The sequence below is a fragment of the Solea solea genome, chromosome 17 (assembly GCF_958295425.1).
Source record: "Solea solea chromosome 17, fSolSol10.1, whole genome shotgun sequence".
In the NCBI taxonomy this organism is placed as follows: domain Eukaryota; kingdom Metazoa; phylum Chordata; class Actinopteri; order Pleuronectiformes; family Soleidae; genus Solea; species Solea solea.
Genome location: NC_081150.1, coordinates 32,282 through 55,775, shown reverse-complemented (window position 1 = coordinate 55,775; position 23,494 = coordinate 32,282). Strand labels below are relative to the sequence as shown.

The 23,494-nt window shown below is 42.8% G+C and overlaps 2 protein-coding genes and 1 long non-coding RNA gene across 4 annotated transcripts; 2 read left to right on the top strand and 1 right to left on the bottom strand.

Moving 5' to 3' along the window:
• Positions 1-4,387: 4,387 nt before the first annotated feature.
• Positions 4,388-7,080, top strand: tmem251 (transmembrane protein 251). Its single transcript, XM_058614018.1, has 2 exons — positions 4,388-4,500; positions 6,391-7,080. Exon 2 carries the CDS (start codon positions 6,399-6,401, stop codon positions 6,771-6,773), a length of 375 nt encoding a protein of 124 aa, XP_058470001.1. The 5' UTR covers positions 4,388-4,500; positions 6,391-6,398; the 3' UTR covers positions 6,774-7,080.
• A 1,687-nt stretch (positions 7,081-8,767) lies between these two features.
• LOC131443930 (uncharacterized) lies at positions 8,768-9,579 on the bottom strand. The gene is made up of 2 exons (XR_009233682.1): positions 9,112-9,579; positions 8,768-8,902 (listed from the first exon to the last, which is right to left on the bottom strand). It is a non-coding gene; the product is annotated as an uncharacterized LOC131443930 (long non-coding RNA).
• A 304-nt stretch (positions 9,580-9,883) lies between these two features.
• Positions 9,884-17,092, top strand: LOC131443928 (putative E3 ubiquitin-protein ligase UBR7). Of its 2 annotated transcripts, none has more exons than XM_058614016.1 (12): positions 9,884-10,067; positions 13,937-14,058; positions 14,217-14,350; positions 14,449-14,509; positions 14,917-15,012; positions 15,103-15,156; positions 15,307-15,412; positions 15,480-15,547; positions 15,696-15,860; positions 16,510-16,684; positions 16,756-16,817; positions 16,891-17,092. In XM_058614016.1, exons 2-12 carry the CDS (start codon positions 13,942-13,944, stop codon positions 16,975-16,977), a joined length of 1,125 nt encoding a protein of 374 aa, XP_058469999.1. In that variant the 5' UTR covers positions 9,884-10,067; positions 13,937-13,941; the 3' UTR covers positions 16,978-17,092. The 2 variants fall into 2 exon arrangements, with proteins under 2 accessions (XP_058469999.1, XP_058470000.1); XM_058614017.1 differs by having other exon boundaries at positions 9,885-10,067; positions 16,510-16,675.
• The last annotated feature ends 6,402 nt before the right edge of the window (positions 17,093-23,494 follow it).

The following is a 23,494-nucleotide window of genomic DNA, read 5'->3' as shown; positions in this document are numbered from 1 at the left end:
CTGTGATACTACTGCCCCAGCAGACCACTCCATAAAAAATGGCTGATGCCACTACTGAATCATAGAATCAGAATATGAAGATGTAACAGGTAGACTTCTCTGTGACAGGTACCTGTGTGCATGTGCTCTGAGGTTTCTCTAAGAAACTATCATGTGAATGTTTATCTTGTGTTGAGTCTCCCTCTGCTCTTCTCTGTGACAGTGTGGCGTGTGACGTGGGCTGGAGTTGTCTTAAGACGGTTGGTCGGACTGGAAGTAACTACAACGGCTAAACAGCAGCGCCTTGCAGCCACACAGTGGAGTGCAGCAGTCATCAGCAGCACAGCATGCGGCGTCAGCAGTGATAGGACAGCCACACCGAGTCAGTGCACCAGTCGACCAGCGGACCCAGCCTGCCAGCCTGGTGACAGTGAAGCTCAGCCACTCACCAGGCCACACGGAACCCACACCTTCAGTCACCCCTTCTAGTACTTTTAATTAAATTCCCTTGGACTCAATCAGCTTTTTAGATGTTTATATGAATAATAAAAGACTCGTTAAATTATACCTCTGTCTTGTTGTTCCCTTGCCCACTATCCACTGGCTGGTCAATTGCACGAACCAAGGAACACTTGACAACGACGTCTTCGGCGCATCTTCACCTGCGACTGTCAGTGGTGTCCTCCCGGAGCCTCAGCCTGCTGTTCAAATCTGACTGTTTCCAGTTAGCCCTGACTGAAAAGGCTTATAAAGCGTCAGAGCCCTCGGGCAGAGCGCTAAATGTCCTTTCGCTGCTTTTGGGCAAACTCAGGACCAGGTCACGTGTCCAGTGCTGCACGGTCCAGGCCACGGGACGAGCGATGGGTGTTATGGTTCTGCAGGAACGAGCGCGGTGGTTCAACCTTGCCAACCTGTCAGACAGAGAGAAGGAGGACGTCCTGGACATGCCCATTGTCCCGGAGGGGCTTTTTGGTTCCGCGCTGGCCTCGATGTAGCGGCGATGTGAAGCCAGGAAGAAGGAGGATGAAGCTCTCCAGCTCTGCCTCCCTCTGAAGCCCCCAGCGCAGCGAAAAACCTTTGCACAGGCAGTTTCCCATGGTCCGCGGTTTAGGTCTCCTAAACTGTCACAGCCCCAGCCCACCCCGCAGTCCGTGCCGGGTTGGGCGGGCTGGTCCAAGAAACCCTCGGCTTCGGTTGCAGCTCCGCCGGCACAGCCCGCACCAGCTTCCACACACCGGGCCCCAAAGAAGAAGAGAGCGGCATGACAGCGCCTCTCTCCTCCGGTATTGCAGCTGGAAGTACCCCGTTCTCCAGCTTCACCTGTTTGGCTTTCGAGCATGCGAGCAAGGGCCAGCCACGCCCCAGCCACGCCCCAGCCACGCCCCCGTCTCCCAGCTGCCACGATCCATGCCAGGATGAGCCGGGAGAGGTGGACATCAGACGGCGGAGGGTTCAGCGGGTGCCCCTCTCCTATGTCCACAAGCACGCACACACAAACACCCTTGTTTTCATAAAGAAAAGAAAATGTGTCCCACTGTCGCATCCAGGCCGTGTGCCGAGGGCACAACTAATAAAAGCCAAAACTATCAATATAAATAGCGCAGTGGCGACCCTCGCTGTCCCCCCTCGGCGGAAGGTCGTTTTCTTCCAGTCCACACAGGACAGCACAGCAGCGGGGACCCCACACTCCCCGCCCGGGAGCGCACAGTGCAGTCCGGGGGCCATGTCACTGCTACACCACGAGAGGGTGCCACCGCACGGCGGCTTGAACCTCTCATGATGGAGGGGCTGCAGTGTGTGTCCACTCTCTCCCTCAGACGCGAGAGGGAGAGAGTGACTTCGGTGACTCGGACTGATGACGTCTGCCGCTCTCGTAGTCCGTCTCGGTCGCCCCCCTTGGTGCTGTGGGCTTGGCCCCTGAGTGGCTCAATCTGTCAGCTGTGGGACTCTCGCCTCGTGTGATATCCACTATACAGAGTGCTCGAGACTCTGAGTTGGTGTCACAAAAACAGCCATGTTCCTTTTTGAACACGTAGGTGTTCGAGCAACATGGCGGCGCGGGTGCACGCAGCGGCTCGAGGCTCTCGGCTTTTTAGGTTTGTTTTCGTGTTTTTGTTCGTGTTTAAATGTCAAGTCCTTCGTTATTTTTGCTATTTTATTGTGTACCTCAAGCCGGGAATCTCTGCAAAAATTTCATTATGTCCTCATAATGACAATAAAAACTTCTTGATTGATTCTTGATTTTCAGTGTCTGGTGGGGGTGATTTTGTCATTCCTGCAGGACCTGATTGACAAACGAAAAGCTTTCTCCACGCTCAAGGTGTACTTCACATGGGTTTTGGGGAGCAAACTGCGGGCCAGCACCCGCTGGTTTGCCGTTTTATGAAGGGGGCACGCAGGCTTCTTCCCGTGTCGAGACCACTGGTGCCACCATGGGATCTGGCTGTGGTTCTGGAGGGGCTTAAAGGCCCCCTGTTTGAGCCACTGGAGGGAGCAGACTTGAAACACGTGTCTCTCAAGGCAGTGTTGTTACTGGCTCTGGCTTCGGCTAAACGAGTTAGTGACATTCATGCGCTTTCAGTGCATCCGTCGTGCGCTCAGCTCTTCCTGGGCAATGTGAGGATGATCTAGAAGCCAAACCCGGCCTTTGTGCCTAAGGTGGTGGGCTCATGTTCTTCTTTTGACCTTATGGCCTTTGCCTCCTCACTGGATGGGCAGCGGCCACAGGTGCTGTGTCCTGTCTGTGCTGTGCGCACTTACATGGATAGGACGAGGGGTTTCAGGAGGAGCGATCAGCTGTTCGTCTCCTGGGCTAATCCTCATAAAGGGAGACCTGTCATGAAACAGCGTCTGTCCCACGGTGGTGAAGGCGATTCGAGTCAGGGTTTGCAGCCACCTGTGGGACTGCGAGCGCACTTGACTCGGAGCTTGGCTGCATCCTGGGCCTTATTCAGGGGGGTTTCTGTTCAGGACATATGTGCTGTGGCGAGTTGGTCCTCGCCTCTCACTTTTGTTTGTTACTTTATGTTGGACGGTTCTCCTCCGTGCCTGGCACACGCAGTTTTACTGTCCTCATAGGAGCAGAGTACTTTTCCCTGTGGGTTAGTGGACGTTTGATAAGCTTGTCTGGCAATACGGGAGCTACCACATCCCATAGTGAGACATCGAATGAAATATTATGAAAGAGAATTTTCTGAACTTTCTCTGAGTAATATGAGTGAGATGTGTCACCAGACAACCCTTCTTGCTTGGGCGGGTGAGAAGAGGTGCTTATCTTGTCCTCATACAGTATTTATAGTAGGTGGGACTACCTGATGTGGATGGACACGTTCACCAGCCAATCAGGATTGACGTAATGAGATTGTTGCTTCTGAGGGCTGCAGCAGGGGCGTGCATCCCATAGTGAGACATCTCACTCATATTACTTAGAGAACGTTCAGAAAGTTTTCTTTCATAATATTTCAAAGTCTCACTATGGGTTATGTTAATAACCTAAAGTTTTGGAGGACTGGTGTACATACATCCATTTTTATTTGTGGCTGGATGATAAATTATACGTTATTATGTAGTTAATGTACATTATTATGTACATTAATACGTACATTATTATGTATTTTACATACATTATTATGTACATTGTTATGTATTTTACATACGTTAGTATGTACATTGTTATGTATTTTACATACATTTGTATGTACATTAGTATGTATTTTACATAATTATGTACATTGTTATGTATTTTACATACATTAGTATGTACATTAATATGTATTTTACATACATTATTATGTACATTGTTATATTTTTGCATACATTAGTATGTACATTAGTATGTACTTTACATACATTATTATGTACTTTGTTATGTATTTTACATACATTAGTATGTACATTGTTATGTATTTTACATACATTATTATGTACATTGTTATGGCAGAAAGAAGTTACTGTGGTAGAAAATGAATGTGCAGCTTTGTGTAATGCAGGTATAAACTTTAAATAGAAATCTAAGGTAACGCCTACAATGACCTATGACCCATGATCTGTGTGATCTGTGTGAGTCAAAATATTAAATATACAAACATATTTAATATGATGTGAATTAACTCAGCTTTGATGTTGTTCATTTATATCTGAACAAACATTCACACCTACAGGCCACGTGCGCCCCCATGTGGTCACAGTGTAGTATTATTATTACACACTGACTAAGCAGTCATGGCTCAGATGACGTCATCAGGATTCTGTTTGGAAAACATAAAGATGAACGTTTTTACTTGAATAAAATTATTGTTTTTAAAATTGTTTCACCACCCTTAATATTTTATTTTATTTATTTACTTGATTTCGTCGTTAAGATAAATAAAAAACGCAACACAAACAGTGATGTCATCCGTGAGTGTCACGTGACAATACCGGAAGAGGAGAGCAACACTTCCGGAATCCGCCGGGGTCCACTGGTGGTTAAGAAACGAGTTTACGGCACATTTTACTGTGAAAGAATCAACGAGAAGGAAGGTGAGAACCACGAAGACTCAATCATCTGCTAACACATGGCTAACAGGCTGCTAACTAACTAACTAACTAACTAACTAACAGGCCGCCAATTAACTAACTAACAAACGAATTAACATGCTGCTAACTAAGTAACAGGCCGCTAATTAGTCAACTAACAGGCTGCTAACAAACTAACTAACAGGCTGCTAACAAACTAACTAACAGGCTACTAAAACACTAACTAACAGGCTGCTAACAAACAAACTAACAGGCTGCTAACAAACTAACTAACAGGCTACTAACACACTAACTAACAGTTTGCTAACTAACAGGCTGCTCACGGTGTTTCCTTCAGTGACGATAATGTTGAAATAAAAATAAAGAAAACTTTGTTAGATCACAGTGACTCACGCGCACATGAGGATGATCACATGAACACATTGATTATGGATCAGTTATTATTCTTTATACATTAAAGGTTTATTGATTATGTCAGGTGATTTATTGATTATGTCAGGTGAGTTATTGATGATGTCAGGTGATTTATTGATTATATCAGGTTATTTATTGATGATGTCAGGTGATTTTTTGATGATGTCAGGTGATTTATTGATTTTGTCCAGGTAGCTTATTGATTATGTCAGGTGATTTATTGATGATGTCAGGTGGTTTATTGATTATGTCCAGGTGGTTTATTGATGATGTCAGGTGATTTATTGATGATGTCAGGTGGCTTATTGATTATGTTCAGGTGATTTATTGATGATGTCAGGTGGCTTATTGATTATGTTCAGGTGATTTATTGATGATGTCAGGTGATTTATTGATTATGTCCAGGTGATTTATTGATTATGTCCAGGTGGCTTATTGATTATGTCCAGGTGGTTTATTGATTATGTCAGGTGGCTTATTGATTATGTCCAGGTGGTTTATTGATGATGTCAGGTGGCTTATTGATTATGTCCAGGTGGTTTATTGATTATGTCAGGTGGCTTATTGATTATGTCCAGGTGGCTTATTGATTATGTCCAGGTGGTTTATTGATTATGTCAGGTGGCTTATTGATTATGTCCAGGTGGTTTATTGATGATGTCAGGTGGCTTATTGATTATGTCCATGTGGTTTATTGATTATGTCAGGTGGCTTATTGATTATGTCCAGGTGGCTTATTGATGATGTCAGGTGATTTATTGATGATGTCAGGTGATTTGTTGATGTCAGGCGATTTATTGATTATGTCAGGTGGTTTATTGATGTCAGGTGATTTATTGATGATGTCCAAGTGGCTTTTTGATTATGTCCAGGTGGCTTATTGATGATGTCCAAGTGGCTTTTTGATTATGTCCAGGTGGCTTATTGATGATGTCAGGTGATTTATTGATGATGTCAGGTGATTTATTGATGATGTCAGGTGGCTTATTAATGATGTCCAGGTGGTTTATTGATTATGTTGGGTGATTTATTGATTATGTCCAGGTGGTTTATTGATTATGTCGTGTGATTTATTGATTATGTCCAGGTGGCTTATTGATGATGTCAGGTGATTTATTGATTATGTCCAGGTGGCTTATTGATGTCAGGCGATTTATTGATTAGGTCCAGGTGGTTTATTGATTATGTCAGGTGGCTTATTGATTATATCAGATGATTTAGAATAGAATAAGAATATATACTTTCTTAATCCCCTTAGGGAAATTATTTCTCTGCATTTGACCCATCCTAGAATTAGGAGCAGTGGGCTGCCACATTGAGTAGCGCCAGGGGAGCAATGAGGCCCTTTCGACCTAATGGGGACTTGAACCATAGACCTTCCGCTTACAAACCACGGGCTGTCCTAATTATTGATTATTTCCAGTGGTTGATTATGTCCAGGTGGTTTATTGATTATTGATTATTGTTTTTTTCTGTCAGTATGGAGGATGATGAACTTCCGTCAGAGGATGGGATGGTTGGGCCTGGCTCTGTACCTGCTGCTCAGCATCATGGCCGTCTACTACATCTTTGACGTGTACACCCTCAGTCTGGAACGTGTACAGAGAGGCGGGATCAACCTGTCGGCTCCGTCTCCCGTTACCACCTGGTCTCACCTGCCGTCACTTCCTGTGTGGATGTGGGCGTCGATCTTCCTGCTACCGTACCTGCAGCTCTTCCTCTTCCTGTTCTCCTGCACAAGGGCCGACCCCCATGCCGTGGGTTACTGCATACTTCCTGTCTGCATCGCTCTGCTGTGCAATCGCCGCCACGCTGTCCAGACACCGACCAATCACAGCGCAGGCTCAGTGATCGACACATAGAATTGAACTGTTTGTGTTCACTTCCTGTGCCTTCTGAACAATGAATGTCTCCTCAGTGCTGCCCTCAGTCTGGACTCTCAGGAACTACAGTTTGCACACTGTAATGTGATCAGTTAAAGTATGTTAACATTAACTAGTTACCTGATGCATCAGTACTGTTGCTATGACAACCACAGGTGTAGAACCAAGGCTACGTGAAAGCTGCTGGCCAATCAGAGAGCAATGACATGTGATGGTTGCCATGACAAATTTAACACAAGTTGAAAACCATAATAAAAGTGTAAACCATAATAAAAGTGTAAACTTATTTTAAGTGACCACAATGTTTAAGGTGCTTTCTCTCCCTGCTCCAATCTGTCCTCTACCTGCTCCAATCTGTCCTCGGCCTGCTCTAATCTGTTCTCTACCTGCTCTTATCTGTCCTCTACCTGCTGTAATCTGTCCTCAGTCTGCTCTAATCTGTCCTCTACCTGCTGTAATCTGTCCTACCTGCTCTTATCTGTCCTCTACCTGCTGTAATCTGTCCTACCTGCTCTTATCTGTCCTCTACCTGCTGTTATCTGTCCACGGCCTGCTCTAATCTGTTCTCTACCTGCTCTTATCTGTCCTCTACCTGCTGTAATCTGTCCTCTACCTGCTGTAATCTGTCCTCGGCCAGCTCTAATCTGTTCTCTACCTGCTTTTATCTGTCCTTTACCTGCTGTAATCTGTCCTCTACCTGTTCTTATCTGTTCTCTACCTGCTCTTATCTGTTCTCTACCTGCTCTTATCTGTCCTCTACCTGCTGTAATCTGTCCTCGGCCTGCTCTAATCTGTTCTCTACCTGCTCTTATCTGTCCTTTACCTGCTCTTATCTGTCCTCTACCTGCTCTTATCTGTCCTCTACCTGCTCTTATCTGTTCTCTACCTGCTCTTATCTGTCCTCTACCTGCTGTAATCTGTCCTCGGCCTGCTCTAATCTGTTCTCTACCTGCTGTAATCTGTCCTCTACCTGCTCTTATCTGTTCTCTACCTGCTGTAATCTGTTCTCTACCTGCTCTTATCTGTCCTCTACCTGCTCTTATCTGTCCTCTACCTGCTGTAATCTGTCCTCGGCCAGCTCTAATCTGTTCTCTACCTGCTCTTATCTGTCCTTTACCTGCTGTAATCTGTCCTCTACCTGCTCTTATCTGTTCTCTACCTGCTCTTATCTGTCCTCTACCTGCTGTAATCTGTCCTTTACCTGCTGTAATCTGTCCTCTACCTGCTCTTATCTGTTCTCTACCTGCTGTAATCTGTCCTCTACCTGCTCTTATCTTATCTGTTCTCTACCTGCTCTTATCTGTCCTCTACCTGCTGTAATCTGTCCTCGGCCTGCTCTAATCTGTTCTCTACCTGCTCTTATCTGTCCTTTACCTGCTGTAATCTGTCCTCTACCTGCTCTTATCTGTTCTCTACCTGCTGTAATCTTTTCTCTACCTGCTCTTATCTGTCCTCTACCTGCTGTAATCTGTCCTCGGCCTGCTCTAATCTGTTCTCTACCTGCTGTAATCTGTCCTACCTGCTGTAATCTGTCCTACCTGCTGTAATCTGTCCTACCTGCTCTTATCTGTCCTCTACCTGCTGTTATCTGTCCTCGGCCTGCTCTAATCTGTTCTCTACCTGCTCTTATATGTCCTCGGCCTGCTCTAATCTGTTCTCTACCTGCTCTAATCTGTTCTCTACCTGCTCTTATCTGTTCTCTACCTGCTCTTATCTGTTCTCTACCTGCTCTTATCTGTCCTCGGCCTGCTCTAATCTGTTCTCTACCTGCTCTTATATGTCCTTTACCTGCTGTAATCTGTCCTCTACCTGCTCTTATCTGTTCCTTACCTGCTGTAATCTGTCCTCGGCCTGCTGTAATCTGTCCTCAGCCTGCTGTAATCTGTCCTCCCCCTGTCCTCTCTAATATGTCCATCCTTGTATTGCCAGGTTTGTCATCAGAGGACAATTTAAAAACGGAGAGTGATCAGTCGAACAAGAAGACGCCTTTATTTGATTTCACTGATCATCTGACAGTCGACAGCAGGTGTTTCAGGGTTTCAGTCTTTTCACTGGAGGACGCTGACACAGTGACTCCTCTTCTTCATCACTGTCCTCCTCTTCATCACCTGCAGCAGATAAAACAATGATCAGCTCATATTAACCATTTCATTAAGTAAAAAACACAATTTATTAATTGTTAATCCTTGTAAACATTTAGAAAGAAAATATGACAGTTATATTACTATACTGATAAAATACTGACATTGAGATTGAATGTGTACTTTTACTTTGTATCCATCACGTGTTTAGTATGAAGCTCGTGGACATGTCTCACCTTTGTCGCAGTGTCGAGTGTCTTTTTCTTTGTCCACTAGCTGAGTGAGTAGCTGTGAAACGTTCACGTTCAGCTCGTTAATTCCACACATGAGAGAACAAAGTGTGTTTTGAAGTTGAACGCTGATTTTCTGTCTCTGTCCGTCTTTGAGCTGCAGCTCTGCTCGCAGAGACACGTCCGCCATGTTTGCTGTCGTCATCACGCACCAACTGTTGACTTCACGTACCTCCCGTAAAGTAAAACTGACGTAAATGTAAAACCGTGAATTCATCATGAAGAGTGTAGTTTTTTTTAAAAACAAAGTACCCAGCGCTCAGTCATGATGCTAGTTGATGAGTGGTCAGTCAAACCTCTAGTTGCCATGGCAACTGCTCGATGTTTGACGTGGTGATCAACACGTGAACGCAGCACAGAGCTTTGACGTCTTTATTTACCTTACGACACTTTAAAATACGGCTTCGTTATTGAACGCGTACATCGTAGACATGACCCATAATATAATGCTGGCTGTATTATGGGCTGTATGACACTTTGTATGTTTGGTTGAGGAATGTATGGAACAATGTAGCGGAACAAACGTGACAATTTAGCTCGGATGCATTTATTCTTTATTATTCTTTATAATTTTTTATAATTATTTTTTTCGTTGTTTAATTTTCGGTTTTTGCTTTTTAAAACATGGTTGGTTTTGTTTGGTCTTTAATAATTATTTAAAATAAAACAGGCTAAGAAAAAGAAAAAAGTACGTGAACCGGAAGTTTTTGCTTTCGTTTTTGTATGAACCGGAAGTAATTATCGGCTAACAGCATTTTGTAGTTTGACAAACCGAAGAGGATCAAACACACGGATTGTGCCATAGAATCGATATAATCGACAATTTAAAGTCTTGCTGCGAGTTCAGTTCAATCGGTGTCACGTGTCCGCTTCATACTTCCGGTAGTTTCCCGGTGGACTCGGTGAGTTTGGTTTTTATTCTAAGCTAACAGCGTTAGCATTAGCACGGAGCAGAACAGAGCTGATCGATGAGCTCAACACAAACACACTAACACAGTAACACACAAAGTAACGCGCGCGCACACTAACATGCACACAGTAATAGAGTAGCTTGTGAATTCTGTGATGTCATAGCTCTGCCTCTCTCTTATCTTCATAATCTTTAGGCCTGTCACGATAACAAATCACGATAAATTGTCCCAGGAATGATTGCGATAAACAATAATATTGTCGTTCTGAGACCATTTTCATCTAGTTCAATGATAATGGCGTAATAATGCAGGTAAGAGAGAGAGAGAGACACTTTGTGTGTCTTAAAAGGGCCATATAATACCCTATTTCCCCAATTAAAATAGTTCCCTGGTGTCCTAATGAACATGTCAGTGACATGCTTTGGTCAAAATACCATAAGGATGAAGCACCATAGCAGTTCAATAAACCTGCTAAACCCGCCCCTTTCAGAACGCTCTGTTTTGTGCATGGTCGCTTTACATGCAAATGAGACACAGGCAAACGCACACGCACTTCTTCCAGGGGGTTTCTGATTTGTCCTTGTTACAGCGCTCACTCGCTCAGCTCCTGTTCCCTCCGCTCATTTCCTCTCCCCCTCCCTTCACTAGTTCTCTGACAATATCAACATGGCAGCGTGCGCGGAAAACAGCGAGAGTGCCCTCACAGGAAGAGACATCCGACATAAGGTTCAAGCCGAACAGTGCCAAACTGTAAATCAGTTAAAAACACTTAGGGACAGCACCGCTGATCTCCGGCGGCGCGCGGCAAACTGTATAAACTGCCGCTGTATGTGACTGTATCAGACTGAGTCTGTGCTCCGGTCATGGAGGACATACTGAGCAAATATTTTTAATTAGGACGTTTCAGAATGGTCAGTTGTGTTTGTACTGTCTGTGTTTGTACTGTCTTTGTTAGTACGTCGGTGAAATACGGTCGCTGACTAAATACGGCGACCGCTGGCCGTATTCTGATGTGAAGGGGTGCAAACACACGTTCACGTTTGCTGACTTTATCGGGCACATTAGCTTCATATATAAAATCCTCTGAGGCTGGAAGTTTGTGTAAAACACTGTGCTCCACTGTGCAGCCACCAACAGCACACTTGTCCCTCTGCGTTGACATAATACCGCTCTTCCTCCCTCGCCTGCACTCTCGCAGGGACAAGGTGGAGCTAAGGTGGAGCTCTCAAGGTAAACTTACTGGTGGGTGGTAACATTCACGGTGAAATGCGCATGCTGCCGTCATAAGCGCAGGGAATTCAACATTGCGTGTTTTATCGCCTATACTTACACTAAGGGGGACCATGAAAAAAGGACTAAGTATTCTTTTTCATCACTTTGGCGACTGGTAGGGCCTCCAGAGTCCCAAATATAAGTATTAAAATTATTAAAAAGTTGGTTTTGCATAATATGTCCCCTTTATGGCAGGATCTCTCAGGAGTAGCAATGCTGCTAGCTGTGCTAAACTGTTGCCACTGTTTTACAACAAATCGCTCAGGTTAAGTGGTTCACCACAGAATCTGAAGCAACCAATTCCATCTTTCTCCACTCCTCCTCCTCCGCCCCCCCACACAGAGGCCGTTTCTCAATATCCATACTTGTGTGTACTTGTGCGTACTTGCGTACTCCCGTACTTGTGGAAACGTCATCAGCCCCAGTCCAAGTGCTGTTCCAATTCTCAAGTAAGCGAACAGCGAGGCCGGTTCTCAAACCCAGAAGTGTTCTCGCTCCGCCCATTTTTTACCAAGTATGGTAGAGAGAGAAAGAGAGAGAGAGAGAGAATCAAGTTCATCAAGCTCATATTAATTATTGTGCGATTACTTGTATATAGGGATGTAACGATTACCGGTATGACGATAAACCGCGGTAAAATTCCCGACGGTTATCATACCGTTTCAAATTTTAATTATCGTTAAAACCGTGATTGATTACCGCAACTGATTACCGAAAAACTCACAGTGATACTGCTCATTTCCTGGAGAAGCAGCAGCACCTGAACGGCACTCGCTCAAGCGGGCGCGCATGCGCAGTTTGCACTGTCTGTCCAGCGACAACACGGCTGAAGCCACCTGCGCTCCAGAGATTACCCCCCGTAAGATCAGAAATCTGGGCATATTTTGTATTTTTAAAGGATGTTGAGAGTAAAATAATTGAAGACAATCAATCCTTGTGCAGAAAATGCAAAAAAAAAATCTCCGCGAACTTCGCGGCGCGAAGCCACTTCCAATATGATGAGCCATCTCCGTGACCACCACACACAACTTTTCAGCGGGTAAGTCAACAAAAACGGGATTTCGGAATAGTGGGAAACGTCATGGTTTGTCTCGCGAAAGCGAGTAGTGTGCAGACGACAGGTACCGTAGCAGACCAAAATGTGTTTGTTTCTGTGTTTTTTTATTTTATTTTTATGCTGTGTACGACCGCTGCTACTTAATTATTATCCGACACAGAGTGAGGACCTGTGTGTGTGTGTGTGTCAGTCAGTCAGATGATAATTATTATTAATAATAATAATAATAATAATAATAATAATAATAATTATATAATATAAAATATCTTTTTTTTAAATAAAACTTGGTTAAAAGATTTCAGTGTGTGTGTGTTCAGTACTTTTGGAACATTTTGAACACATCTAACAATACCGTGATAATATTGATAACCGTGATAATTTTGGTCACGATAACCGTGATATGAAATTTTCATATCGTTACATCTCTACTTGTATATCGTGACCGGCCTAATCATCGTCTTCTTGTGTTTGGTCTTTTTCTCTTTATGATAACTTTGACCTCATATGACAGGAGACACATAACCTAAACTTAGTTAGTTTTGTGAGCCTGTAACCTCAACATCTCCACATGTGATGTTGAAGGCTGTTGTTGGTGTGTGTGTGTCCTTCAGTGCTCATTCTCTCCTCTTCTCACTCGATGTTCACACACTGTTGTTGTGAATGAGACACGAGGAAACAACATGACTGTTCAGTGATTGGCTGTTTGACCTCTGACCTCTCTACTGACCTCTACAGGCTGCAAACATGGTTGCTACTTGGTTATGAGGGTTTGTTCATGCAACTAAAGCTTTTTTGTTGTTTTTTTTCCTAAGGAAGTTGAGTGACTTTATGGAATGTCGCAGAAGTGTCCATCACGATACATTAGGGCTGGGCGTTATGGACTAAAAGTCGTATCTGGATATTTTTAAGCTGCATGGCGATACTCGATATATATCTGGATATTTTTTCTGTCCCCCAAAGCATTATAGCATATTAGATCAAATGTTTTCCAGAGGCAAACCCTTTAAAAAATAAACAAACACTCAGTTATAAGTTTAAGTCACATGCCAAAGTTCAGATGTCAATGAAATAAAAATGCAAATCTTTCCTTCGTGACAATAATATTTACAATTATTTCACAAAGATATTTAACACAGCTTGTTGATGTGATAATTAAATAATGTCTTATATTTTATTATCAATATTAACAACTTCGGACTTCCATGTGTCCAAAAGTGACTGACAGTAATGGAAAATAAGTCAAAACTCTAGTGTGTGAACTATGAACCAGCTAGTTCCCGCCTCCTCAGCACAAGCTGAACAATAAATCTAACACAGGCGGGACTTAAGACAGAACAGCCAATCATCAGCCGGTCACACTCAAAGCCTGTTTTAACACAAAATGAAGTATACCGATACAAACGATATTGTCCCGTGTTATATCTCGTTTAGAAATATATGGATATATATTAAAATATGGAGATATTGCCCAGCCCTACGATACATACTGTGATGTATTATGGTTTAAAAATGATTTGTTTGTGTTTTGTAGTAAACATGTGTGAGGAGCACACAGTGTCTCTAGTGGACGTTCTGGAGGAAGATGAAGAGCTGGAGGAAGAAGCTTCAGCTGTTTTAGCAGGAAGTGACTCAGATCATTGTTCATACCCTCAGGTAAAACCTTCTGGTTTTTATTCTTATATTATTAATATTATACATGTTCTTTTCTCCTGAGATGTTCCCATACCACTGATGATAAATCCATTATAAATCAATTATTAAAGTGAACTTTGTGTGTGTGTGTGTGTGTGTGTGTGTGTGTGTGTGTTCAGGGTTATGTGAAGCGTCAGGCTCTGTACTCCTGTAACACTTGTAAACCAAAGGGAGCAGAGGCAGCAGGAGTGTGTTTAGCTTGCTCATATAAATGTCATGAAGGTCATGACCTCTTTGAACTCTACACCAAAAGGTCAGAGTGCACACTCACACGCTGTCAGTTATACATGAAAATTATTTTATTATTTATATTAACATTAGCCTCCTCTGTTTTCTCTTCTTTTTCTGCAGGAACTTTCGTTGTGACTGTGGAAACAGGAAGTTCACTGATCTGCAGTGTAAACTTTACCCGGTAACTAACTAACTATTATTTAACTGATACATCTCAGTGTAAACTTTACCCAGTAACTAACTAACTAACTATTATTTAACTGATAAATCACAGTGTAAACTTTACCTGGTAACTAACTAACTATTATTTAACTGATAAATCACAGTGTAAACTTTACTCTGTAACTAACTAACTATTATTTAACTGATAAATCACAGTGTAAACTTTACCCGGTAACTAACTAACTATTATTTAACTGATAAATCACAGTGTAAACTTTACCTGGTAACTAACTAACTATTATTTAACTGATAAATCTCAGTCAGAATGAGGGGGTCAGGGTGAGAGGGTGAGAGGTTCAGACACAAATAAAGTGAACTCAGAACTTGGTCTAGTTAATGTCTGATTAAAGTAAGTTTGTGTTTCAGGAGAAAGACGACGTCAACACTCTGAATAAATACAGTCACAACTTTTCTGGCGTTTACTGCACCTGCAGGCGACCTTACCCCGACCCCGACGACCAGGTGAGGCACCACTCACCCTCACTTGTCCACCAGGTGGAGTGTTTCTCTGTGCTGATGCTGTGTCTCTCTGATTGGTTGGTTGATGTTCAGGTGGAGGATGAGATGATTCAGTGTGTGCTGTGTGAGGATTGGCTGCACGGCAGGGTGAGTCACACACATGCTAACACTAGAGCTAATGCTACCTGACACAGGTAAGAACAGGACATGTGATGTCACTGACACAGGTAACAGTTGAGTGTATGTGGAGCCCTTTGCTGGTCACACCTCATGGTCACACCTCACCTGTGTTTGCAGCACCTGGGCCGTGAAGTTCCAGAAAACACAGAGTCTCAGGAGATGATCTGTGAGTCGTGTATGAATCAGAACTCGTTCCTCTGGACCTACGCCGATCACCTAACGGGTCAGTCATCGACCTGCGGCTGCTTTGAGATGCATTTCCTGTGTGAGACACTTCCTGTTTATTCCAGGTGTGGTGAGACAGGTGAAGGAGGAGACAGGAGGACGTTCAAACGCTGATGTTGCTCCAGAGGAACAGGTGAGTTGCTTCAACTGAGTCCTTTGTTACTGAAGGAGGGGCAGAGTTTTAGAGCTGAAATAGATTCTTGTTCATGTCTTTTATATGCTTCATTTCTTTGGTGCCATGGCAACCACAAATTCATTTCTAATGATCTGTAATCCATCAGGTCGATGATCTCATCAAGCCCAGCGCTAAGCGCACCCGTGAGGAGGCAGAGCCAAACTGCAGACTAAAGGAACTGCAGGCTGTCAATCAGAAGAGAGAGAGGTCAGGTGCTGTGTTCTGGCCGTCAGCGTGGCGTTCCACACTGTGCTCCTGCAACACCTGCCAGGTTAGTCATTATGTCACATGAAGTCTGTGAACACATGAAGTCTGTGAACACATGAAGTCTGAACATATTAAGTCTGTGAACACATGAAGTCTGAACATATTAGGTCTGTGAGCACATGAAGTCTGTGAGCACATGAAGTCTGTGAGTACAATAAGTCTGAGTACATGAAGTCTGTGAGTACATGAAGTCTGTGAGTACATGAAGTCTGTGAGTACAATAAGTCTGAGTACATGAAGTCTGTGAGTACATGAAGTCTGTGAGTACATGAAGTCTGTGAGTACATGAAGTCTGTGAGTACATGAAGTCTGAACACATGAAGTCTGTGAACACATGAAGTCTGTGAGTACATGATGTCTGTGAACACATGAACTCTGAACACATTAAGTCTGTGAGCACATGAAGTCTTGTTTGATTATGTATTCATATTAAAAACATATTTACATATTTATCAGGAAAACAAACTTTGAATGAACTTTATTTACAGTGTTCACTGATTATTAAACATAACTCTAACCCACTATTGACACCTGCTGGAAGAGTAAGTGTTTTTATTTGTATTCATGTATTTATAGGATTTAAAGATTATTATGAAACAAATGAAATGATTCAAATCACATAGTCGTGTCTCACTGCCTGTCTCACCTCCCAGGAGCGTCTGTCTAGCGCTCAGCTGTCCTTCCTGTTGGACGAGTCGGACACCGTTGTCGCCTATGAGAGAAAAGGACAGAACAACGAGCAGAATCAACAAGGTCACGACCCTTTGATGTCAGCACTTGACAACCTGAACAGAGTTCAGCAGCTCGAGATCATCCACGGTACCAAAGGTCAAAGGTTAATGACAGCGGCAAACTCTGACCTCCAGTCCTGACCTCAAAGTTTCTTTCTTTATTTTCAGGATACAACGACATGAAATCTGAACTCAAGGACTTCCTGCAGAGATTTGCAGCTGAAGGAAAGGTCAGTCACCTTTGACGCTTAACCTCTGCCCTGTTTTGCTGACGTCATGTCACCAATGTGTTTTGTGTGACAGGTCGTGACCCCTGATGACATCCGTCACTTCTTTGAGCAGCAGCAGAGTCGTAAGAGACGGAGGGTCGAGTCTGCGCCTTTCTACTGACCTTTGACCTTCAAAGACCTGGTGGCTTCAGGTCACCGTCTTTGGATCAGATGTTTTTAACGTTTGTTTTTTCTTTACTCATAAAGAATAAAAGTCACAAGTCCTCATTTTTTTACCACAGCATCTCAAGTCTCTGTCACAATAAGACAAAGCAAACACCAGGGGGAGAGGATATTCATGTGCTTCTAATATTAGACACCTGGGATCAGTGAATTTAGGAGTTTTTGCTTTTACCAGGTGTAAACCATCCCTTTGTATTAAAAATGAATAATATTGCACGCCCCACTTTTCAGTTTTTTATTTGTTAAAAAAGTATAAATTATCCAATGAATTTCGTTCCACTTCACGATTGTGTCCCACTTGTTGTTGATTCTTGACAAAAAATTTCAATTTTATAACTTTATGTTTGAAGCCTCAAATGTGGCGAAAGGTTGAAAAGTTCAAGGGGGCCGGATACTTTCACAAGGCACTGTAAATACTCTCATACTACTAAATGTTTTGACTTGAAAGTTTGTATATTATTAATCATTTATTTTACCTTAGAATTTTAGATTTATATCGCACAGTCATTGTATATGTATTTATATATATTTGAATATAAATCTAAAATTGTAAGTTAAAATAAATAATACATTAACTGTCAGTTGATAAACTGATATCTATGAGTAGTCTAGTGAACAACAGACCTAGCACCTTCAGTAGCGCTTTGTGTTTTATGTCACAGGTCTCCCCAACACTGTAAATGTCCTGAAATGAAGGCTTGTCCTCGATGACGTCAATGCAGAGAGGCTTATTTTGCCCTCTCCTCCTGAGACTGTAAATGAGGTAAAAATAAGTTGAATCTGGTCTGGGTCATGAAACTGGCTTTAGTTTTATGACCCATAGTTTGACAATGCCCTTCCCAATTATCCGCATGGCGAAACATTGGAGACCTAGAGGATTGAGATGGTAGAGCAGTTCAAGAAGACATCGATGGAAAGCAGTAGCGTACCGTGGGGTTTCAGTCAGGGCCTTCAGTAAAAAAAAAACACGCACAAACACCGACTATATTCACAAGACAGTTGATCTGCAACAACCATAGCGCACACGCACACCACTGCGCATCTATAGGCTACTGCATCATTACCACCACATCTTCGTTATGTCACTCAGCAACCACAATTTCACAAGCCACTATATGACACAAAAACAAGCTTCCACATAAGCATAGGCGTCAGATACGCGGGGAACACATCCACGGCACTATTTATGATCAACAGTTTTGTCCTCACCACTTCTAAAAAATGTTATACATTTATCATTAACACTCCAACTACCGTAAATGATGTACCTCTTCGGTGTAGGTCTTCCTCTTAAAATAAATTCCTTCTTTTCTCCAAACGATCGCCGTGAAAAGTGCACACAAAGGAGATCAGAAACATGATCGATCAGTGGTGTTAATGCAGTGGCCATAGCTTACTTCAAAACCCGCCAAAGGTTCAAACGTCGTTGATGACAACAGCGGAGGCTAGCGCCAGACACATCGCTGGGCCTGGGGCGTTCTGTCACTATGCATCACATTTTGATTGGCTGATGACACGTCAGTCAAAGTTATGACCAAATAGGAAATGGCAGCTTCAACGAAAGGCCAGCAATACTACTAGAGCAGGTCCACGGAGCTATGATGCGTTTAATGACATATGGAAAATCCAGCTCAGCTTCACAAAAAATAACCATATTCTTTCTGGAAATATAATCATAACATACTGAAAAGTAATTGAATTCAGACACGTTCAGACACACATTAATTTCATTGTTAAAATAAATAAATAAATAATAATAATAATAATACTAATTTAAAAAAAAATAAAAATACTTTTTTGATATTGTCAGGGCCAGCAGAGAAGGCCCTGCTGGCCCTGACAGCCCACCACTGATTGAAAGGGACATGATTCTCATCCATCAACATATGCAGCGCACCTGAAACTGGGAATTCAGCTTCTCAGTGCTGAACTAAAAGAGAGACGGCCTGCACTCTTTAGTGAAGCTCAAGCTGCTGAAACTTGACAAGAAGAGGAAGACTGGAAGTTTTGGTGAGAAGATGGAAGATGTTTTGATGGCGTATGAGGAACATATGCATTACATTGCTGTTGAATGTGAGGAGCAGAGCCTAACACCCCCCTGTGCAAACAGGACAAAAACATGACTGCAGCTAGAACAGCAGCCCTGGCTGGCCTGCTGCTGTATTTAAAGGAGGATTCCACTGTTTCAACAAAAGTCTTTTTTCTATTCACCTTTTCCCATATCCATAGATCAGTACATTCATATTCAAAGCAAAGTCACTGATGCTTTCTGCTGTGTGTTTATTGTGTCTTTAACATATTTTACTATTGGTACTACAAAGATTCAGATACATGTGTGTAAACTGATCGTTATCAGATATTTTGACAAAACCTCAGTAACAAGTGAACACACAGACTGGAACTCTCCTTATCCTATAGAAGGAGAAATGAAGGGTGAGGATCTTCCCTAAATAAGCTTGTATTCTCAGTTTGGTATAAGATGTGATTACAGTGTAACGCCACATTTCACAACTAATACATGCAACATGTTTACCTTTTTATTGACAGTGCTTCTATTTGACTATTGCATCGCAAGTAGTGATGATGACATCATGTTTTCTTTTTTTTTTGGCGCAGCGCACACTCCATATCCACACACCGGGGCGACGCGCACCGCAGCCACAGCACACGGCACCGGAACCGCAGCGCGAAACGCACAGCAGCCGCGGAGCCGGCGCAAACCGCTGGCGCAACACGCACAGACGCCGCGGAACCAGCATCTCAGCAGACGCCATCCCTGCCGTGAAAACGCGGAAACACACTAAACTACAAATAACTAACACAGAATAGCAACAATGACCAAGCAATACACAAACAATTAGAAAAAAATAAAAAAGATATTTAGGTCTATATATTTATTAAATACAATGGCAATTCTTTAATTAACGATGACAAGGACGTAGACAAATAGACCATAACATCTTATATATATACTGTATATATATATATATCTTTATATATATATAAATATTGTTGAGTTGAGCTGTGGGCCACGCCCCTCCAGCCTTGATACACCAGGTTGGAGCCTCTCCCAGCCTGAATGCACCAGGCTGAGTGCACCAGGTGAAGTGATTTACTAATCAAGTGAGTTTGGAGTCACGCACACGCAGAATCACTACAGAGCAGCAGTGAAAGCAAGCAGCATGAGAGGAGGAATGAGATCTGGTGGATTGGACTGAAACACCAAGACTGTGCAAAACAAAGCTTTCAAGGAAGACACAGCCGGTGAGCTTGAGCTTGTTGCATCATCGAAGTCCATTGTTTGCAAGTCATTTTAATGATCTGATTGTGAACTATACATGTTAGTGGGTAAAACCATGTTGGAAAACATAGTTAAAACTAATTCCTCTTAATCATGTGAGCTGAATGCAATTCAAAATGTTATGTATTAAAAGATGATTAATTCATTTCATAGTTAAAATCATGAGTTCAACTCAAATTCCATACCGTCATATTGCATGTGATTTCTGTATTTAATTTGTTTATTAAGATATTGTTAGATTATTTACAAGGTTTGGAGTGTGTTTATCGCGGTTTCATTTATTAAAATGGTATTTTGTTTGTGTTTAAAAGTTTTTCACCTGGTTGTAAACGTTGCATTAATCTTCTTAATAAAAGAAAGAAGAAAAAGAGAGCAAGTGTGACGAGTGGATTCCTGTAAAGTCTTCCTGAAAAATTAGCAGCCTTTTCAAGGGGGGAGTTTTGCACACTAAAGCCTTGCCATAGTGAGGGACTTGACATATATATTAGTGTGTGAGAGTGCGCATGGGTTGTTATTTGACCCAGAGGACCCCCAGAACAATGCAACGTTTGTGGAATGTTTTAAATAAAGTTATGGTTAAAAAAAAAGTCAGTCACAGCGCACATGTTTTCAATAATAAGCCCCGCCCCAAACATATTAAGCTTTCACACCTGATCGACTGACCATTGTGCCAATATTTAAACTCCTGTGTTGACAGCCGCACCAGAGGGAGAGGAGATGCTGACAGATCACAGACGTAAGTTTGACGTTACTTTGTTTCCTTGTTTTCTCACTGACTCCAGTCTTCTTCTCATCTCTTGTCTTTAATGAAACATCACAGTCCCATGTTTGTGTCTCACTCTCTGTTTGCAGCACCAATGCAAACCTGCTACAGTACAAACCTGCTACAAACCCCAGACTGGATTCGGTTTACTGGCGTGAGTACAACAGAAAGTCATCACAACCAGACAGAAACAAACCGCAAACACACTTAACACTTGAATGTAAGTGTAGAGTCGAACGTTAACACTTTAATTTTGATCATATGACATTAAACTAATATTTAATAACCTCATTTATTTTTTTTATAATTTTAATAATGTAAATATTAGCATTTTAGCTCAATAGCTTCCAGGCAATGTGACCCAAAGACTCCAAATGAATGTACAAACATAGTACTAGACTGCCTAGTCAGGACACACCTCTTTATATTCCATTTAAATACTTGATTTACTTTCAATCATTTCTTTAATGCAAATATTAGCATTTTATCTCAATCGCGTCCAGGCCATGTGACCCTAAAGATTCCAAATCAGTGCAGCAACATAGAACTAGACTGCCTAGTCAGGACACACCTCTTTTTATTCCATTTTAGTACCTCCCATGATTTTTTTTTAATCCATTTTTAACGGTAATTCGTTGATGGTCCCTAAATGAGACCATGGTTGTTAAGAGCGATGGGTCGGACTTTGAACAAGCCGCGATCGTGCACCTATCTCGGGGTGGAGAAGGAGGAGGGTGCCGTTGGATCTGGAGCGAATGTCTGTTGAATATCCAACCTGGAACTGATTTCAGTGCGGTGCGTTGTCGGAGGTGATCAGCTCCGCCTCTGCAGACGCTCGGTGCTCACAGTGCCCGGGGCAGAGCAGCGTTACCTCGGCCTGTCCTGATGAAATGATCCGCTGGCTCAGACGTCTCTCAGATGCTTGGTGTGATCCATAGATTTTGTGGTTGACGTGTTACTTTGTTTTTAATGTAAACACTTTGTATATTATTATTAATAATTGATTTTACCTTCGAATTTTAGGTTTATATTAAAGTCGCACGGCCATTGTATATGTATTTAAATATATGTATTTGTTAAAATCCCAAGTCTCCACCTCACCTGCCTCATCACTGCCACACCTACCTGGACCACACCCCTAATCCTATATAACCCGCCCCTTCCGCCCTTTGACCCCCCTATTTTCCCTCCAAACAATCCACGAGAACAAAGGGACACTGGCTGTGATTTTTATGGACGTTCACTCATTTAATGATTCATTTGGTTGATACTACATCTTGTTTGAAGATTTACTTATTGTTTGTGTGTCATTATACTAGATTCCTGAGTTTAATCCTTTGCTAAAGAGAGGAAAGTAAGAGTGGATGTATTATTGATGCAAGTCTAAGACAACCTCATTTCTTATTGTATATTTGATACTTTCTAGATTGTAATATTTCCTTTATCATTTTCATATAGACAGAATCATCCACCATTACCCCTCATCACCAACTACCTTTTACTTGGAAATAAAATATTGCAACTTGGAAAGCTGCCTGGATCCTGTGTTTAAATGTGCACCCAACATATGATGTTCAGTCAATCACCGCCACTATAGTGTACAGTTCTTTCATATTTGTGTATGTATTTGAATATAAATGTACAATTGTAAGTTCAAATAAATAATACATTAACTGTCAGTTGATGTACTGATATCTATGAGTAGTCTAGTGAAAAACAGACGTAGCACCTTCAGTAGCTCTTTGTGTTTTATGTCACAGGTCTCCATCAACATATTCAGCACTCAGGCATGAAGAAACTGTGAATTCAGCTCCTCCTTGCCGAACTAAAAGAGAGACGACCTGCACTCTTTAGTGAAGCTCAAGTGAGTGAAAGAGGATGGTGACACCCACACTGTCAAAGTCATCGTTGTAGCAATGCCTCATCTGGAAAAGAGTTTTAATATGACAGCGAGGCTCATTTCAGCACCGTGGACATCGCTATGAAATCACGGCACACATTGACAAATAAACTCATGTGCATGCTCAAGCTACAATACAATTTCAAATGCATTCTTTTCTTTTTTAAGATACAAGGAAGTGCGGTGCGGCCCGGCGCGTGTCGGTCTTCACTTAACCCGCGCGGCGCACAGGCGCACACTCCATATCGCGCACCGCAGCCGCTGAACCACAAGGCTCCTCAGTTGCGACACGTGCCTTAGCCACAGCGCACGGCACCGAGATCCCACCTCGGCCCGGCGCGTGTCGGTCTTCACTTAAGCCGCGCGGTGGGGCGCACAGTCCATATCGACACTCCGGTGCGACACGCACCGCGGCCGCGGAACCACCAGGCTCCCCAGTCACGACACGTACCGCCGCCGCAGCGCGAAACGCACAGCAGCCGTGGAGCCGG

What these genes read in the sequence shown, in the direction of transcription:
- LOC131443928 (XM_058614016.1), top strand. Translation starts at nt 13,942, where the DNA reads ATGTGTGAGGAGCACACAGTGTCTCTAGTGGACGTTCTGGAGGAAGAT. An exon ending in ATCATTGTTCATACCCTCAG is followed by an intron (nt 14,059 to 14,216) that starts GTAAAACCTTCT and finishes GTGTGTGTTCAG; the next exon opens with GGTTATGTGAAGCGTCAGGC. An exon ending in ACCCCGACCCCGACGACCAG is followed by an intron (nt 15,013 to 15,102) that starts GTGAGGCACCAC and finishes GTTGATGTTCAG; the next exon opens with GTGGAGGATGAGATGATTCA.
- tmem251 (XM_058614018.1), top strand. Translation starts at nt 6,399, where the DNA reads ATGATGAACTTCCGTCAGAGGATGGGATGGTTGGGCCTGGCTCTGTAC.